Source organism: Anabrus simplex, chromosome 12 (genome assembly GCF_040414725.1).
Source record: "Anabrus simplex isolate iqAnaSimp1 chromosome 12, ASM4041472v1, whole genome shotgun sequence".
Lineage (NCBI taxonomy): Eukaryota > Metazoa > Arthropoda > Insecta > Orthoptera > Tettigoniidae > Anabrus > Anabrus simplex.
In genome coordinates, this window is record NC_090276.1 from 58,490,982 (window position 1) to 58,512,009 (window position 21,028).

Here is a 21,028-nt window from a genome sequence, read left to right on the forward strand (position 1 = left end):
ACATCTCCTATAGATGAAGTTGTGATGGTGTCGTCACTGCCCTGAATATCAACTTTGAGTTACAACTGAGTGTGTGGTTGAAAATATTTTTGAAAGATCTTTCTCAGGTAGACCTTTCCACGACAAATGCAGCCTTACAAAATGGTATTATTATTATTATTATTATTATTATTATTATTATTATTATTATTATTATTATTATTATTATTATTATTATTAATAATAATAATAATAATAATAATAATAATAATAATAATAATCGTATGGCCTCGGTGACCGTGTGCAGACACTTCAATTTGACGCCATCTGGCTGTCTGCTCGTCAATTTCGACGCTCCGTTTTATTCTAGGCCCCCACTAGATGGCAGACCGAGTAAACCGAAACTCTCTTGGGCGTCTATGGCTGAGATTTAATTAATTTTGTTGGGAAAACACCAAATGTGTCATCAGAGATCTTTTGTATTCCGACATCGTACGACATGGATTGTCGAATGGAGTTTTTCTGCCCTTCAAACATCCGACTACGTCTGCCGAGTTTCAACCCGCTATCTGGAGGCCGACACTCTACCACTGATCCACAGAGTAGGAAAGATTACAATATGAAGATAAAGTTGGAATTCAAGAGGACAAATTGGGGCAAATATTCATTTATAGGAAGGGGAGTTAGGGATTGGAATAACTTACCAAGGGAGACGTTCAATAAATTTCCAATTTCTTTGAAATCATTTAGGAAAAGGCTAGGAAAACAACAGATAGGGAATCTGCCACCTGGGCGACTGCCCTAAATGCAGATCAGGATTGATTGATTGATTGATTGATTGATTGATTGATTGATTGATTGATTGATTGATTGATTGATTGATTGATTGATTGATTGATTGATTGATTGATTGATTGATTGATTGATTGATTGATTGATTGATTGATTGACTTAAGAGACTGTAGTAGGGCTACAATTGCTTGTGTATGTTTAGTCTTCAGCCCGAAGGCTAGTTGGATCCTCAATAGCTCCGCCGTCAGCTGTCATATATGGCCTAGGCTTCAGTGAAAAGGCGTACTAGAGAAATGAGGAGTGATGTACTTTCCCGTTGCTTTCCTCACCGAGCCAGGCGTTGCTATTACATATCAGTCTGCCAAGCCCACTGAAATGCATGCACTATGAGCAACATTTCCACACCATTCATAGCAGGGACTGGCTGCATAAGGAATGGCATTACTGGCATCGCTCACACCTCAGTCACTTTCATATTGTCAAAGCCAAGGATAAGACAGAAACAGATCTATGAAAGTAACAAAATTGCTCTAACCTATACCAGAAGACATAGTGCACTGTAAACACTACATCTCGCCAGCAAAGGCGTACAATTGCTTAAATGTTTGCAGCTGGGGTAACAAATGTGTTCACCGCACGCCACTGCCATTAGCTGAGTCGCGTGTTTCGAATGCCACGGATGTCACAAAGTAACAATTCTAATCTAACATCCGTTACATTGTGTCATGACGTGCCTTCGTAACAGCGATTGTATCATTGCTATGAACTGTAAACAGAATGGTCAGTATTCAGGGGTACAACAGAACGATCATTCGAAGCTAAAACTTCATATGAGCATATGCCCTTTTCCGAATGGTTTACGAGTTAGATCACATTTAGTGTACATTTGATTTTGGGCTAGCGGCACGCACGTGTGTGTCGTACCCACCAAACCTCTGTGACCTTTAATTCTAGCCCAGCCTACCTCGTTATTTTCAACCTCTTTGCTATGGATGTTTTTATACTACTAAACTAGCCCGTTGAACGTGCAGTTGTCCATGGTGTGTTGTGAGTGAAGTAGTTGCTTTTAACCTCTTTGTTCTGGATGTCTTTCTACCACTAAACTAGCTCGTTGAACGGGCAGTTGTCCATGGTGTGTTGTGAGTGAAGTAGTTGCTTTTAATCTCTTTGCTCTGGATATCGTTATACTACTAAACGAGCCCGCTGAACGGGCAGTTGTCCATGGTGTGTTGTGAGTGAAGCAGTTGCTTTTAACCTCTTTGTTCTGGATATCGTTATACTACTAAACGAGCCCGCTGAACGGGCAGTTGTCCATGGTGTGTTGTGAGTGAAGTAGTTGCTTTTAACCTCTTTGTTCTGGATGTCTTTCTACCACCAAACTAGCTCGTTGAACGGGCAGTTGTCCATGGTGTGTTGTGAGTGAAGTAGTTGCTTTTAACCTCTTTGTTCTGGATGTCTTTCTACCACTAAACGAGCCCACTGAACGGGCAGTTGTCCATGGTGTGTTGTGAGTGAAGTAGTGCGAGGGACTCAAAAGTGTATCACAGAGAAGCATAGGTTAACTGTGTTTGTACACACGCTGGCCAAAATGCCACAAATCTACACTGATGAAGAATATGCAAATATAGTGTATGTTTACGGTTCCAGCTGCTGTCGAGGAATATAGTCGGCACTTCCCGACATGTCGAATTCCTGATCGTAGAGTGTTAACCAGAGTTTTCAGCACATTGCGTGAAACAGGTATTCTTCCAAGTCCCAATTTTTCTTCTGAACGTGTAGTTCCAACAACCTGTGCAGGAACAGGAACACATTGTTGAAATGGTACAGCGTAGTCCTACTACTAGCACGCGGCTATTTTCTGCACGTATCAATGTCTCACGAACACGTGTATAGCGAACATTACACGAGGAAAACGTTTACCCATTTCCAAACGTCAAAGAGGTTAGCAAGTAGTTGTGTAAAACCTTTTCTTTGAGTGCTGAAGTATGATGCATTTTGCTATACAGAAAGTTTTCTGAACTTTTTATTTATATGGGACTGATAATGAGGTGTCCGCACAACACATGCATATTCAAGTTTACTACGCACAAATGTGTTATACGGAGTAATTAAGGTACCGACATTTCTTAGTTCCCTCGATTTCCGAACCATAAACCCTAAGGATCTGTAGGCTTCATTTGTGTTTTCTCAATGCGCCTTTTAAAGGACAATGTACTATCAATTAAAATTCCCAATTCTTTTACTAATTTAGACCTTCCTAAAATAGTATCAACCATTTTATATTCAAATAGCACTTCATATTTACTCCTTGCAAAGGTTACTATTATTACGTATTATTGACATGAGTCTGTAATTTTAAAGGATCCTCATGTGGGTGACAGTTGTGTACAATTTAACATAATCGGCATACATTAGACATTTTGAGTACTTGATGACCTTTGGTAACTCATCAATAAATATTGTGAAAAGAAGAGGTCCTGAATTGGAGCCTTGAGGCACACCATATATGACACTGAATACAAATGATTTTGTTTGAAGATACAAAACAAATTATTTTCTACCAGAGATACGGGATAACCATGCAGCAAAATACGTTAACAAACTGTACAGTGTTTGTCGAGATGTAAACTGTAGTCCTGGATCCCTGCTTGTCTATTCTGTATACAGTATGTTTCAATTCATTAATATTTTCTTAGCGCTCATGTTAGTTTATTCTTTCTTCTGTTTCAGGTAAGTTAAGTGCTGACCTGGAATTCAAACTCTCTTCTGTGTAGTGGTGAGTAAGTTTTCTCATCCATGAGGTTAGATAAAATGTTTGTATTAATTCACCCTCAACATGGAATCTTACAAATTCTACCTCACAGCATTAGTCTCCATTCGTTAGCAACATATATATATATGATGTGAAATTTTTAAGGACAATAAATGCACATTCGGGCCCCAAGAAGATTGAAGGTGGCAATGACCAAGTTTTCAGCAGGCACCAAGCAATGTGGATAATTATTTAGTTGTTTACAATCTTCTCTACGTGTCACCAACACAGGTAGGTTTTATGGCGACAATGGGAAAGGATTTGGAAGAAAGTGAATGTGGCCTTAATTAAGGTCCAGCCCCAGCATTTACCTGATTTAAAAATGGGAAACCACGGAAAACCATCTTAAAGGCTGCTGACAGCGATGTTCAAATCTCCCGAATGCAAGCTCACAGCTGTGCGCCCAACTAGCTCAGTGGGAATGTTACAAGAGACATTAATTTATGGTAATATTTTGTAGACACAATAGAAACTCGGTAAATTCAAACCTCTATTTCGAATTAAACAAACTACCTAGCTTGCGTGCTTTCTTGCATGTTCTTTGAGTCATCAGTCCATAGACTGGTTTGATGGAGCCCTTCATGCCACCCTATCCTCTGCTCTAATCTGCTTGTCATATTCATACGTTCTTCTACCCTCACCGTTCTTACCGCCTACAATTCCATCAAAAACTAGTTGAGAATGGAAAAGATCCAAGGGAAAGCAGCACGATTTGTTCTGGGTGTTTTCCGACAAAAGAGTAGTGTTACGAAAAGATCCCCAAGTTTGGGCTGGCAAGACTTGGTAGTTAGGAGTCGAGCTGCTCGACTAAACGGTATGTTCCGAGCTGTCGGTTGAGAGATGGCGTCGAATGACATTAGTAGAAGAATAAGCGTGAGCGGAGCTTTTATATGTGAGAAAGATCATTTATAGGACAAAGAGTAAGGGGTTGGAATAATTTACCCAGGGAGATGTTCAGTAAATTTCCAAGTACTTTGAAACAATTTTAGAAAAAGCTAGGTAAACAACTGATGGGGAATCCGCCACCTGAGCGACAGATCATTGATGACTGATTGATCGATTGATTGGTTGATCTATTTTATCGTAACTTCAAAATAAGTTATCTAAACTCGGGGAACGTAACAAAGTCTCTACCTATATAACGTGTGATGTAAGCATTACTTACTGCCCTGGACTTCCAAAGTGTTTGTTACCTTAACGAGATCGTAATTCCTGGTCTCACTCCATCACAATGCGGCGTGGCAATTTAGCCGCTAAAGAGAGTTATTAACGTAAGGCCTGTAATGACCTGTGAATTTTCACATGCATGTCCAGCTCATATATTTCACAACACTGAACGTCCATTACTGCAGTGGAGAACTGTCATTACGGAGCTGTAGATTTTTGTTTGTTTTACATGCAACGAGCTGCAGTATCTGCCTTTGATGGGGCAGTTATATAGGAAGTTCAAAGTTATCTAACTCCCCAGCTACTTTCCGACAATATTCAGGCAGGCTATTTTATTCGGCATGTAGCAGTACCGGAGATGAGTGCAGCAGAAGAGTCAAATCACATCGGTTCAATATCATGTCATTGTTGATCAGTTTTATGAGCTTTCAATATTGTAGTTTCCTTCCGACCTTGGGATATTACAGCATCTAATGTAAAGGGAGTTATTTCTTCTTTCAGGAGTCCTTACCTTATTCTTCATGCTATCGTTCTTTTATTTTTTCTCAACTTGTATAATCATCTTCACAATTTTCCTTTCCGATATGGACCGATTACCACACGGTTTTACACCATCGCCAGTTAACTGGATTGAACAGCATTTCCGTGTACGCAATGCTCGGCATTGATATGAACGAAATAACCAACAACAGTCTAAATTCACGAATTCTAGTTGGTATAGTAAAACTGTATAAGACATAAATGATCGGAAATTGTATTCCCTATAACTTGTCTTATGTAGTACTTTTCGATACGACCAATAACATACGTATTTAAAAATTAATTTTTAGGCGCCTTCTCCTAAAGCACCATTTCATACAGCGTGAATAAAAGTATATATAGCCTAGACTGTAGTGTGTTACTCCCTGACTTTACATGCCGATTTTCACGAAATTCTGTTCACCCATTTTCTCGTAGTTCGGCGTTGATATGGACTTAGCCAAATACAGTAGAGACAATACGCAACACTTCCGGATTTAGCCTTGTTAAAATGGGAGACAAGTCGCAAGTGGCGCTCTTAGTGGCTTGACCTGAAAATTCGCACTAAATTCAAATATCAATGGAAATGCATGCACGGAAATGGATAAATAAATCACGTCTAGAAAGAAAGTGTTACTAAGATATTAACTTCAAAGTTGCTGAAGCAATTCTGGATAAACGAATGAAGAATTAAAGACTGAAATTAGACATATAATCAAGATGTGAAATGGACTGCTGTGAAAGGGCTTGATCTTTCATTTATGCATTACCTTGTTAGCTTTAGAATTCCTGCCTGAACGTTCACGGCTAGATTTTTCCTTTTTCTCATTTAAAAGCATTGTGTCATCATATTAAAACACTTGTAAACAAAAATATCGGCACATTCCTTACACACATGATTTAATGAATTTACATTTAAGAGCTGGAAAATTTTTCTTTTAACCTGAAGCCTACTAACAGAAAGAAAATCTATAAATTTAGCCTTTAAAAACATTCAAACTTTCCCTACAAGCAATACTTGCCATAATGCCATTATATTGGGGTAAAGCAAATTTGCATCATCGTATTGTTTCAACAAAATAATATGTACATTTCTTAAATCACCCACATTTTCTTCAGTGCTTGACAACGCATTACGGCATTCCAAATACGGTAACTTGGAACACAACCAGCCACACTCATATGCATATGTATCTTCCTGAATTCAATCAAACCCACAGATCACACCTACAACAACACATCGGTATTGAAGGTTAACTACTGCACCATACAATAATATAGGCGTATTATTATTAAGCCAGTTAAAATATGGGTCGAGCAGGTCAGCAGTTTATGAAGTACTATAAAAATCTCTGTCACTGGAAGAATATATATGCAAACACAATATTACTTACATTTTCTTGTCTCGAGGGAAATGGAAGAAAGACCGCGTATTCTTCTCTATTTCATAGTTACTGCAGCCAAACACAGCACATACATTTCCCCTCATGTTGAGAGGAGATATCAAGGAATGACACACGCCACTATTTAATTATGTCAACTCACTGAAAACGCATAAATAACACCAAAAACTTCACACACAAATACACGTACTCTTATGACAGAATCAGTAGTTCTCAGGTCAATCCGCTAGAGAGAGCTCTAATAGCTGTCCCTCGATATCTCGCTGAGTGTCGCGTATTGTCTCTACTGTATTTTGCCTCGGCCTCAACAATCGAAATTCGCGGATATCTCTATTATCATAGCTGGCACGGTAACAATGTATAAGACATAAATGATCGTAAATTTAATTCTATAGAACTTTAGTTATGTAGTATTTCTTGACAGGATCACTTATAACAAAGATATTTGAGAATTACATTTTAGGCCTTACCCTAAACTAGTATTTCACTGAGTTTGAATAACATTATTTATAGCCTAGATTGTAGCGCCTCATTCCTCGACTTTACATACCGATTTTCATTAAATTGTCGCCAGCCGTTTTCTTGTTATGCGCGTACAGACAGACACACAGACAAATGACGAAAATTAAAAACTGCATTCCCTTGTTACTGTGGACACGACCGATACAGAAATATCATTCTTTTTAAATTCTGAGTAATTTACAGACAAAACTCGTATTATATACAGGGTGATTCAGCTAAGTTGTCAACCTGAAATATCTTCTGATCCGTTAAAAATATTGACATTCTGTTTTCAAATTCTTTTGTATTAAGGGGCTCATTAAATACTGTCCTATTCCTCTCGATCACATATGTAATTATCGACAAAACCGGTAGTAACTTTGTTTTTTAATGGGACTATACTATTTTCACACAATACAACAATTAAGAGAGCCTCCATGGCTCAGACGGTACCGCGTCGGCGTCTCGCCGCTGGATACCGTGGTTTAAATGCCGGTCACTCATGTGAGCTTTGTGCTGGACAAGGTGGAGGAGGGACAGGTTTTTCTCCGGGTACTTCGGTTTTACCTGTCATCTTTCATTCCAGCAACACTCTCCATTCTCATTTCATAACGTCTATCAGTCATTAATAAATCACTTTGGGAGTGGCGACCCCATCGTACTAATAGCCTATACCTGCTTCATTCATTACATCCCTGACCCGGTCGTTGCCTGGAAAACAGGTTGCAGGTTTTAATTTCCAGAACAATTAAGTATGCAGCGACAAATTCAGTGATGTGTTTATTTTGCAAATCAGACGAGTACTTTTGGAGATATTAAAGGGTGAGATTCCAGTACACTACAAAATCTTGCATTGAAATACAGAACAAGAACAGTACGATCAAGGTCAAAAGTTTTACAGAGAATGGTGTGTTCAGTTTACGATATAATATCCAACTTTCGAGGCTTCTTAGAAAATACATCAAAAAGATGTTGGTTTTACAATTACGTCTCTGTGAATGTTCAAAAGAGACAACCCAGTGAGTCGACTTACACTTGTTTGTCAACCACTGTTTACTTTGTTTTGTAAAAATTCCATGGGAGTTGTTCTAACACCAATAACGCCCCCCACCCAATCCCTAGGCCCCTGAGTTTTCGTTACCTAAATTTCTTGTGTATCATCCAAGGTTTTTCAATAAATGTGTAATTAAAAATATATATCTTGCTTTTTTCTTATGAAAAATGCATTGTCCAGAGAAAGAGTATTTTCTATCAACAGGCAATCCAAGCCAAAAAAAACCATTGTCTGCAAAAATCTAGATTCTCGCAAAAAAGCATGATTCTGAAAAATGGGCCTTATATTTTTTATTTATGACCTTACATTTGACGGGTCTTCCTGGCCGAGGCGGTAAAGGCTCATGAGGAAGGACGTAGATTCGATTCCCCGTCAGGAAGTCGAAAAATTTAAGAAACGACGTTTCAACTTCCGAAAGTGCAGATGGGCGTGAGGTTTACTCATCCTACCCTAAAACTGAGTAGCAGGTTATTTCCTAACCACCAATTGCTGAGATTACGAATAGTGAAAGCCTTTACCTTCCACCCCTCCTAGGGCCTGCATGGTCTGTCCGGAAGTGACTTTGCTTTGGTTTTCCATTTGACATCATCAGAAGAAAATTCTCTATAAATCCATGCAATCATTTTATCAGTCTTTGGATTATCGAAAAATAGACATCGCCGGGGTAGAAAAAGACGAAGCCAACTGCAGGACATAAGGTGTGAGTGAGAGTCAAATACTACATCTAACTCCATACTCTCTTTAAAGGTAGACAGAGACCCACTATAGAACGGATTGGTACATTATATTTATGAGCTATAAGCCCTCCTTGTCATGTGACAATATAAATATTTGTAAATATTAACAATGCATGCTGTTCTTGTGATATACCATAGATAATAACATTACTTGTCATGTATGGAAAATTTTACGTTTCCCACAAAATATTTCGATTACAAACCGCATCTGTATTCTGTCTTGACATCCCGTAATGAAGACCTGAACTTGGATATAATTCGCTAGATAACAATGTTTACTCCGGCATTAGTCGACGTTGAATGAGGAAACTGTTGAGGTACCTCAGGGATAGGTCTTCGTACCTTGCATAACCATGAGGTTTATTACTCAAGCGAGTACAAGGTCGCTGTCTTCTTTTTATTTTATCTTGGTGATAAAAAGTAGTCGTTTCTACAGTCTTTTATCCACTGTAGTGTTGTGTCTTGTCTTCGCCAGTCATTCGTCGAGATGAATAGTAAACAGGTCAGTTACATTCAAGTTATAACCTCATTTGACCTTACGAATTAACACACCTGTAGAATGGCGTGAGTTATAGCATTGGCCAGATGTTTACGAAATATGCACATATATCTTCATTATAGACTTTCCAGTGTTCAGTCTCCAAGCCTCTGTGAATGAACTAAGCACCTCCACAATTTTCTATTTCTAAGTAGCTCTGTATCCGGTCCAGCGGTGTAGGGACCAACGCGTCCGCTTGTTACCCAGCGGCCCCGGGTTCGATTCGCGGCCGGGTCAGGGGTCTTTGATTGAAAATGATTAATATCCCTGGCCTGGGGACTGGGTGTTTGCGTCGTCCTTAACGTTCTTTTCCTCACATTCAACACTTTACACTTTCGCAATTTACAAAATAAACGCAGTTTTCCAACGTATGGTGCAAGTAGAAGCAAAAGATCTTCCTAGGTCGACGCCCCGAACAAATAGCATTAAAATAAAAGTAGCTCCGTGGCCTCGTTTAGTTTATTTCCATACCTCTTATTATTAAACCATTAAATGCTAGTCTTGGACGTCCTTTACTTCTCTTACCCTCGATGCCGACTCAATTTACCTCGTGTTATCTCATAACCGACGCCGGTTTATACGCACGTTGTCATCCTTCGGAGTTTATTTATCTAACTCCTGACTGGAAATGTCCTCTTGCCATTGTTTTTATTTTATTATTATTAACAAATACAACATCCCTGTAGCAATGATCAGTTACAGTAGTGTGATAATAAAGTTAAAATATAATTACTAGGGCCCGGATGTTTATACGGTAATAGGTTAGAATGCAAACTTACTGAACCAAATGACAAGTAGTCTATCTGCACGACGGTAATGCTATGAGGTTTGCATAAACATTATGGGTTCTAATGGGCCGAACCCCTGATGTTTATGCAAACCTCATAGCATTACCGTCGTGCAGATAGATTCTACTTGTCACTTGTTTGCATTCTAACCTATTACTGCATAAACATCCGGGCCCTAATAATTACCAAAAAACAACAACAACAAGCACTTCCATGGAAATAAAATATTACAAGAGTTACTACTAGTTTAACATTCTAAATCCAGCATCATATACAATTTAACACACAACTTAAGTATATCCAGTGCTTAACACTATGGTCTACAATACTATACATTACAACACCGTCATATACCTAAAGTATTTCAACATTTTACACTATGACTTACAGTAGATATAAGATACAATCTCTTATCCATTCCACTCTTCGCCAGTCATTCGTCGAGATGAATAGCGAGCACGTACATTGTCTGTACATCTTCTATATATATAGAATTGGATGTTTGTATGTTTGAAGCTAATAAACTCAAAACCTACTGGACCGATTTCGCTGAAATTTTAACAGTTTGTTCTTATTACATCTGAGAAGGATTATGAAGTAGTTTAAACGAAATCTGATTGGTAGTTCGGTACTAAAGGGTGAAAAATAAAATAGGGGAAGATAAGCAAACCGCAAGACAAGTCCGATCAGCGGGTTGCCTACCCAACAGTATGTGAAGATTATGACGTGTCCCTTAAAACTTATTTCTGCTTTTATCTGGAAAATATCATGTAGGGGCAAGAATCCCCTAGCACCCCTAAAGGAAGGGGATGAAACTTAAAAATCCGAAAATGACGATATTAGTGACGAATTCATAGTCTTTGTGGTAGATGAGATGAACTGTGACACTCTGAATGCCGTTTACGTCAAAGTTCGTTTCCAATCGGTATGGTAAACATATTATGACTTACTGTTTGGGTAAGACACATATACGGGGCGGATCGTGCAACTGAAGATGTTACAGACGTTAAAATTGGTATTTGGAATCTTCTTTAAAAATAAACACATTTCTTATTTTTGAAAAATCCATGAACTATATTATCGGTATTAAATGTTCATAAAATTACTGAAATGGCATGTGGAGCAGCGCACGGGTCCACTAGTTGTTCACAAATTAAAAAGACAGTATTCGGGAGATAGTAGGTTCGAACCCCACTGTCGGCAGCCCTGAAAATGGTTTTCCGTGGTTTCCCATTTTCACACCAGGCAAATGCTGGGGCTGTACCTTAATTAAGGCCACGGCCGCTTCCTTCCCACTCCTAGCCCTTTCCTGTCCCATCGTCGCCGTAAGACCTATCTGCGTCGGTGCGACGTAAAACAACTAGCAAAAAAAAATTAAAAAGAACGATATTTCTGCATCGGGAGTGTCCACAGTTACAAGGAAATGGCATTTTTTTTAATTTTCCCTCATGTCTGTCTGTGCGCGCATCACGAGAAAGTCGCTATATAAAGTCGGGGAGTGAGGCAATACAACCTAGGCTATAAATTATGTTATTTACGCTGAGTGAAATGGTAGTTTAGGGCCAGGCCAAAAAGTTTACTCTCAAATATTTGTTATTTGTGGTCCTATCTATAAATACTACATAACTAAAGTTATATAGAATTACATTTCCCATCATTTAGATACGTCTTGTACATTTTTACCGCACCGGTTATAAGAGATATCCATGAATTTCGATCTTTGTTGCTAAGTCCATATCAACACCGAACCACGAGCAAATAGGTAACCAGAATTTAGCCATTACAATCTAAGGCATAAATCATTTCATTCACGTAGGATAAACTTGTTGTTTAGGGGAAGGTGCCTAAAATGTAATTGTTAAGTGCCTATGTTATTGGTCCTATCTACGTAAAGAAATGTATATATGTCTTATACAGTTTTACCATACCGATTGTAATAATAGATTTAATGAATTTACACTTTTGTTGCTTATTCCATATCAACGACGAGCATTGCTGACATGGAAGTATTGTTCAATTGTGTTAGCTGGCGATGGTTTTTGTCATGATTTTCTTAAGGCGTAAAACCGCATGGTCATCGGTCCTTATGAACAAGGAAAATTGTGAAGATGATTGTAAAGAATGAGAAAAAAGTCATAAAGGAACGATCTCTTAAAGAATAAGACAAGAGCAAGGAAGATGCCCTAATATCACGAAAGTCGGAACAAAACTAAATATGAAGGCCTACAATATCGAAAGCTCATGAAACTGATTAACAATAACATTTACTTTGTTCATTGTTGTGATGTGTTTTGTCTCGTCTGCTCCCACTGATCTCCGATAGATGGGATTACAGCTGCGTCCTGAGTAAAACAGCATGCCTGAATATTGGCGGAAAGTAGCTGTAGATAGCTTTACACAATCTCTATTATTGTCTCATCGGCGGAGAGGATTCGTTGTGCTGATCATACGTCACCGCATAATCTGCAGGCTTTCTGGCTGAGAGCAGCGGTCGCTTGGTAGGCCATGGCCCTTCGAGGCTGTCACACGTGGGGTTTGGTTTGGATTATTTTAAATTAATTTTTTTTCTTTATCAAATTCTAGTTAGTGGGTAAACTTGACATTTACACAATACGACGATTGGAGCGCTGCTCAACACGGGTTACTTCCATCTCGCACGACACTCACCAACCGCCTGATTTCACACCCCTCGCTGCGCTACTACCAGCTATCACAGAGCCGTCTGTTGTTCTGCATACACGCTATGCCTGCAGAGCTTCCACACGACACATATACGTTTGTGATCCGTTCATATATCTACAAGAATAAAATAGTTGTCGTGCCTTTTGCCCCAATCCTCGTCCTCGAAAACTTGTTACACATGAAAACGTTCGTTCCCAGGTGGTTTAGGGAGATACATGGTGATACGGAGAGAATGAACATTAGTCTTGAAGACATCTAAAACAGCAACCACTGTCAACAATTAGTTTCGGACTTCAGATGCTTCCAGAAGAAGGAGAAAAGAAATCTTCAGAAGAAAGAAGGAAACAGATAAGCCAACGAATAAAGCTATATTGGCAGAACATTAAAGGCAGGGGAGGGAAAAGATGATCCAGGATACCGTACTTGTTACTCCGTGGTCCATAGTGGTCAAAATCGAACAGAGGAAGAAGAAATTTCGTTTCAACTCCTACTATTAGGGGCCCATGACCTAGATGTTACATGTGTAATAGAAGATGTGATTACAATTACTATAATGATTCTGTCAAGGAGAAAATTATTATAAAACTGTCTTTACTGCATACAAATGTAAAATAATTTAAATAAACAGAATTAGTGTTCGTTCTCGAAATAAAAAGGTAGCTGAAGGTTCCAGCACAAAACGTAGACAAATGGGATAAATTACAGGCACGTGACTGTCAAATTCGTCACTGCCATCTGAATAATGCTTTTAGTTGCTTCCGGAGGGAAATAATAGATAGAATAACGAGCGTCAAGCTGCACAACACTACGATAAGAGTGTTACCATGGTTACATAACGCCTGATACTTACAGAGTGTGGTGCACCCTGTCATTAACTTGTTCAGGAGCAGCGAATGAAGAACGTGACATGCACTGGCCGTGGATAGAATCCTGTTCAGTGCAAGTGAGATTTTCGGATTGGAGTGTCACGCCTAAGTGGTTGGCATTCCACGTTAAACTGTAGGGCTTGTTGCCTTGTAAACAAGTTAAAAAGAAAAAAAGATAGCTCGCTGATGAACGGATGGATGAGTTTACTGGAGCCTTCATTGCTCCCATCGTCTGGCTAAATGGTTAGCATGCTGGCCTTTGGTCGAAGACGCCCCGGGTTCGATTTCCGGCCGCATCGGGGATTTTAACTTTAATTAGTTAATTACTATGGCTCGAGGGTTGTGTTGTCTTCAGCATTAGATTTTATCGTAGATAAGGCCCCATCCTCTCAGACGTGCAGGTCAACTTGAAACGCCACACACCATTATTATTATGATTATGATGATGATGATTATTATTATTATTATTATTATTATTATTATTATTATTATTATTATTATTATTGCTCATAGCGAGATAAACGGGCTGAGTAGCTCGGACGGTAGAGCACTGGCCTTCTGACCTCAACTTGCCAAGTTCGATCCTGGCTCAGTCCGGTGGTATTTGAAGATGGTCAAATAAGTCGGTCTCGTCTCGGTACATTTACTGCAATGCAAAAGAACTCCTTCGGGACAAAATTCTGGCACCTCGGTGTCTCGAAAAACCGTGGAAGTAGTTGGTGCGACGTAAACACATGCAGTAATATTACCATATCAAGATAGTTTTTTTATCAATTTGCTTGACGTCGCACTGGCACAGATGGATCTTATGGCGACGATGGGGTAGGAAAGGGCTAGGAGTGGGAAGGAAGCGGCCATGGCGTTAAGATACAGTCAACCATTTGCCTGCTGTGGAAATGGGAAACCACGGAAAACCATCTTCTGTGCTACCGACGGTGGGGTTCGAACCCACTATCTCCCGACTGCAAGCTCACAGCTGCGCGTCGCTAACCGCACGGACAAATCGCTCGTTGCTTTTCTTTTTCTAATATTGTTCACTAAGATATTTCAGAACTTGGTGATGGTTTTTAAGAGGAAACCGTTCTCTCTGAACACTAATTGGAGGGAAAAAATGGAAGAGGTCCGACAGGTGAGGGTGTTGACCAAAGGAAATCGGAAAAGGAGGATGTAAGTGAGGAGTCTGGTGCAAATGGAAGCAGTGCCAGATTCAGTTAGAGAGTCATGTTTGCTAATCCACTCTCTGGATGAGAACACAATGAATTTCCCTTTCACTGGCCTCTTACGACAGGTTAGAGTGGACGTATACTACCGCCTCCACCCAGAGGGGATTACAGAGTTTCCTGTCTTAACTTATAAGAGATGTTATTCTTCCTTATGGGTTATTACTCCGGAGATAATAACCCTTCTGTCACGGGTGTTGCAGCGCAAATCTTTCCTGTAATGCTTCTCAGAACGGTTAGATCATGAGGAAACTCTGAACCAGCTCTCTATTGGCGAAATTCCACTCGTTAAGTACAGTAATGTGATTCACATACATTGGAGATGTCCATCATGTGGTCTGCCGCCCGCTCGATCAAGCTGATCAAGTGTTACAATTCCACCCGTCGTTCCGTTAATTTTCCTTGTCATGTATATTGAGTATTCATTCCAAAGGTTGCTTTGATCCTCCACAGCTCCGCCAGTCTAGGCATCACTGAAGAGGCATACTAGCCCTCATAGTCGTGCGAGCTGTCCGACTGTGACAAAACATTAAATGTGGATTTCAACAGATTCCCACCACTTCATGTATGTGAAGTGCCTTCTGGCAGGAAGCCGGTTGAGCAGTGGACTTAGAGGCGTTAATCACACCAGTGCGCACTCGCACTGCCTGTACGATCAGTCAAGTGGACAGTGTACGTCAACATATAGATGTGACAGAGTGGGAAAAAGGGAGCAACCGTGTTTGGCCGTGCCCATGGCAGCACTGTGGGTGAAGTTGCTGGATTTGTTGGTGTTTTACAACGGACTGTTCAACGTGTCTACAAGCATTGGTGTACTACACGTGGCCACGAAACACGACGATCAAAATCGATTCCCAACCCGACAGGAAGTTCTGCAGTCAGTGATTGAAGGTCCATCCCTACCTCCTAGGGAGGGAACATTGCGACGGGAACTGCATGCCATGAACATTTGGAGCCGTTCACCTCACAAGAGGCCATTGCTCACACAGCCAGACAAAAGCTGCGCGTCTTCAATGGACTAAAGTCACTGAACGTGTACAGTAGTTGAGGTGGTCTGACGTTTCACGTTTTTTGCCCTGTATTCCAATGACGCACGTCGTCGAGTACACCAAACGCCAAATGAAGCATTTCATCCTGGATGTGTGGTCAGGTGCAAGGAGGGGGTGGGTCTGTGATGATTTGGGGGTGTTTTTATAATGGATTTGGCCCGCTCACTAATGTGATCACTAACATGGATGATCAGGTGTTGCCTTTCAGTCAATATCTGCATGATGAGTATGCGATTGATACCCCGATTTTTCAAGATGGCAACAGCAAAGTTCATCGGGCTGGACGCATATTTGACTGGTTTTATGAACACTTCCCCACCTTATTACATCTCGATTGGCCGGCAAGATCACCTGACTTGAATTCCATTGAAAATATGTGGGGCACGGTGGGACTGCACTATCAAATCCTCAGCAAGTGGCTTAACCTAGATGTGACGCACCTGCACAATCTTGTGGTGGACTTCCTGACTGAATCCAGGTGGTTATGAAGTCCAAAAGTGGAGTTACTCTGTATTTAATGATGCCTGTTATGATTTCTCCAGGATCCGGTGAGTTTTTATCGTTAGCGGTCACGTATATCGCACATGTGTGTTAACGCCATTGTTTTCACCCGTTCTCACAATGGATGCTAGACAAGATCCTTCGCAAAAGATCAGTGCTATTGATGCAAAGTTTGAAAGCACAATGCTTGGGTCAATGGGGGATGAGTACAGCGAAGTTGACTCTGGAGATGAACACTATTATTTCCTTGACAGTACCCATAAGGATGTCTCGAGCGTTTGTTCATTCCCTGTTGAATAGTAGTGTTTGTAAGATTACTTTTTTGCTTTAAACATAGCTTAGTTCAGTTTTTATTTCATTCAGTAATTAAATGCATATTATTCCCCTAATTTCATTCCAAACTGAACAAAATTGATTGTTGAATTTTGATAGATAAGTCTATATGTATACGCATTCATTTCCAAAGAAGTGCATGTCAGGCTGATTCAGGACGTGTACGTCTATCCTTCTACAAAAGTAAAGTCTAGTTCTGGTATCTCTGGGAGTTTCCCTGTTGAGGTTGGTGTTCCTCAAGGCTCAGCTTCGAACCCAATCTTATTCACTATAGTTATTAACTATCTCACAGAACAATTGATGACACGACTACCATGGACCCTTCTATACGCAGACGACACCGTCCTAGTTGGTGAAATACGTGAAGAGGTCGATGCAGCCTTAGAGCGTTGGAGGAAATCTTTGGAGATTAACGGACTTAGAATAAGCCATAAGAAGACGGAGTATATTTACTGTAACTTCGCTAATCCAGAAGTTCAAGGTCCACTCAACACAGTTTTCTTAGTAAGTGAACCACTGGCAATGGTGAATAAATTCAAATACTTGGGCTCAACTATTACCACCGATACGACGATTGATGACGGCGTGAAGCATCGCATCAAAGTTGGATGGACCAAATGGCCTGTTATGTGACAGGAGGATGGCTATAAACCTCAGAGGCATGATATACAAGACTGTGGTTGAACCTGCCTTCACTTATGGCTTCGAGTGTTGGACAAGGCAAAGGAAACATGATCAGCAAATGCATGTAACGGAAATGCGGATGCCGCGATGGTCAGCGGGTGTCACCCTCTTGGACCGAGTGCGCAATGAGCACATACGAGGATCATTTAGTACGGCCCCTCTCAGTGAGAAATTGGAGGAGTGGCAGTTGCGCTGGTACGTGCAATGCTGAGATGATCATCCCGTTAAGAAAGCTCTTGCAGTCGAGGAACCAAGGAGGGGGGGGGCAGCATGTTGGCGTACAGCCGAAAAAATCTTGAATAGAAACGGCATTCCAGTGTCGGAGACATCCAACCGCAGGGAGGACTCTCTAAGGATCAGAATAACCGACCCTGAGTGATACTTGGGAATGTCCATTGTGGGAGCACATACGGCCAGGAAAGAAGACGAAGAAGCTGTGGTAGTGAGCATCTTTTATTTTAGAAAGAAAGAAAGATTAATTATACGGAAAATACTGGGTCCGCTGAGAACTCTGAAAATAGAGAGGTAGTGATGAAATACGAGTACATCGGAACATAGAAAACATAATAGAAACAATACGGAAAAGGCGATTGATATATTTGGACATTAATACAGAATGGATGACAACAGGTTAACCGAACAGATCTTCAAACATTGGAAGAAAGAAACTTATGCCCAGGTCTTCTCCATACTCGGAGACGATGGTCATCCGGGGTAGTGCAGAAGAGCAAATCATTGCTGAACACACTGCTACACAATTCATTAGCAGCACAAGCTTCCAGGTCTCAGCACCACTCCAAATGCAGCCCTTTGTGTTATGGTGTTTACGGCAACCTACGCATGGGACGGTAATTCCCTAGTCTCCGACCAATAGTGCGGGTTGGCACAATCAATTACTTGTTCTCGGATGGCAGGCGGAGATATGGAGGGGTTACAATGTGCTTGACTGGTAGGAACATAGGGAGCGCCCTCTCTATCTATCTGTATGCTCAAAGGCTATAACGAACTCATGCTGTTTTATTCTCGATGGTCAGTATGGTACACAGATGAAGCCAAAAACCTGCTGGCTGCATCACCTTTCAGTTCGGACAAGTTGGAGCCCCGTGAGACTCCCAAGGTATTCCACTGCAAGAATGTCGCCAGCTATGGGTCGGCAAGTCTAGCGGGCTGAGAGGTCAATGTAGCAGCCGGACTACTGATCGAGTGCCCTGTCCACCTGACACACACTGGGCAACAGCGGGATATACTGGGTCGGTAGTCCTGAATAAGGTTTTCACACCAGGGAAAAGATGGGGCTATACGTTAAGCCCACAGTCGGTTCCTTCCCACTCCTTACCCTTTCCCAAAATCCTCTCTAACATACACATCATCATTATGGACTATTATACCTTTCAGCATTCAGTCTGCAATCCTCTGTGAATATACTAAATGTCGCCACAAACCTCTATTTGCAGCTAGTGTTGTGGCCTCATTTAGTTCTATACCTCTTATCTTTAAATCGTTAGAAACTGAGTCTCCCTCTACTTCTCTTATCCTCTATGACCGAATCCATTGTTTTCATAGGTAACTTATTCTCCTCTGTTCGCCTCACATGACCCCACTACCAAAGCCGGTTTATGCATGCAGCTTCATCCATCGAGTTCATTCCTAACTTAGCCTTTATCTCCTCATTCCGACCACCTTCCTACCATTGTTCCCATCTGATTGTACTGGCAATAATCCTCGTTAATCCTATGTTTGTTAGTTCTAACTTATGAATAAGATACCCTGAGTCCACCCAGCTTTCGCCCTCGTAAAGCAAAGTTGGTCTGAAAACAGAACAATGTAAAGAATAGTTTCCTGATTTCCTTCTTACAGAATACTGTTGATCGCAACTGAGAGCTCACTGCATTAGCTTTCCTGCACCTTGGTTCAATCTCCCTTACCATTCTACCATTCTGGGAGAACCCACGTCCTAAATATTTGAAATGATCTACCTGTCTAGCTCTGTATTTTCAACCTGACATTCTGTTCTTTTAGATTTCTTACCTACTAATATCACTTTAGTCTTCGAAAGAGTAACTGTTATATCTTACTCGTTCCACATATTTCCAAGTTCTTTAGAGTTCAGGCTTTCAGCGCAATCTACCATTAAGACCAAATCGCCCGCATAGGCCAAACTGCTTACTACATTTCCTCCTAACCGAATCCGTCCTTGGCACTTTATACCTTTCAGCAGATGATCCATGTACTGTAAACTATGAACGGCTACTACGACTAAAAATATTTTCATTCCTCCCCTGAAGGGGGAAGCGGGCCTCGTAGACAGTAACACCGTCTCTCAGGCCAGGAGATTTGTATCGGAGAAGGAACTGTCCTGGCATTCGCCTTAGTGCAGGAGAATGGAAAACCACGGAAAACCATTCTCAGGACAGCCGATAGTGGGGACCAGCCCTCTTCCTCTCCTGAATACCGAGGCGTAGCGCCGTGACCATCCCTCCTCTGCTCGCTTGGCCGGTCGGAGTGCAGAGCTGTCGGACCACGGACCAGCCGTGGCCACTCTGCATCCCGATGAAGAGAGATTACAATGCAAAATTTCGTCTCTATCTCAAGTGAAACTGACAACAAACTGACACTTCCTAGTTTTAAATGCTCACAATTGTTTAAACCATGCACACAAACTTTGTAACAATTTCTTTTAAATTACATACCGACAAAATGAAAATCCACAGCCTGTTTCAGTTCATTCGACAGGGTCAGGAATGGAATGAATGAAGCCCATCTAGCGGCGAGGTTAGGAACTGTGCCGGCTACCGACGTCCGTCTCACTCTTCTGGGGCAATGATTAATGACTGATGGATGCAATGAAATGGTATTGGACAGTGTTTCTGGAATGAAAGATGACAGGAAAAACCGGAGGCCCCGGAGAAAAACCTGTCCCGCCTCCGCTTTATCCAGGACAAATCTCACATGGAGTGACCAGGATTTGAACCACGCAACTCAGCGGTGAAAGACCGGCGCGCTGCCGACAATTGTAACTACAATGTTTCACTCGCTTACGAGGTAAACATATGAACGCAGGTATTCCAAATTCGAAATGTAACGGCCATCTCAGACACTTTGCTACATTATAAATGAATCGTTTGTTTCAAAAACGACACTTCTCCAACGTACCAAATTGTTCAGAAAACAGGAAAAACTGTCTGTAGTGTGTAATGTCATTTCTATCCTTCCGATATTTATTATGCTTATTCTACTGTTGAAATGACTATGACAGATACGTTGTTTGTATGAATTAGTCCAATACGTTCCTTTACAGACTTTGTTGAAAATAGAGGAGACGTGCTGTTTCTGCAACAAACACCATTAATGAGAATATAAGGAAGTGTAACATTGATTTTAACGTCATTTCAATTTCAAAAGG

At 40.8% G+C, this 21,028-nt stretch overlaps 1 protein-coding gene across 4 annotated transcripts in view; it reads left to right on the top strand.

The window, feature by feature from the left end:
• Hex-A (Hexokinase A) overlaps positions 1 to 21,028 on the top strand; it is a 433,593-nt gene that overhangs the window by 269,096 nt on the left and 143,469 nt on the right. The window contains exon 1 of one of the 4 annotated variants that reach the window (XM_067156507.2): positions 9,379 to 9,466. The exons of the other annotated variants lie outside the window; for them this stretch is intronic. Within the exon in view, the coding sequence (XP_067012608.2) occupies positions 9,452 to 9,466 (15 nt within the window). The 5' untranslated portion in view covers positions 9,379 to 9,451. Of the gene's footprint in view, positions 1 to 9,378; positions 9,467 to 21,028 lie in introns of those variants that run through there. 4 annotated transcript variants of the gene reach the window in all.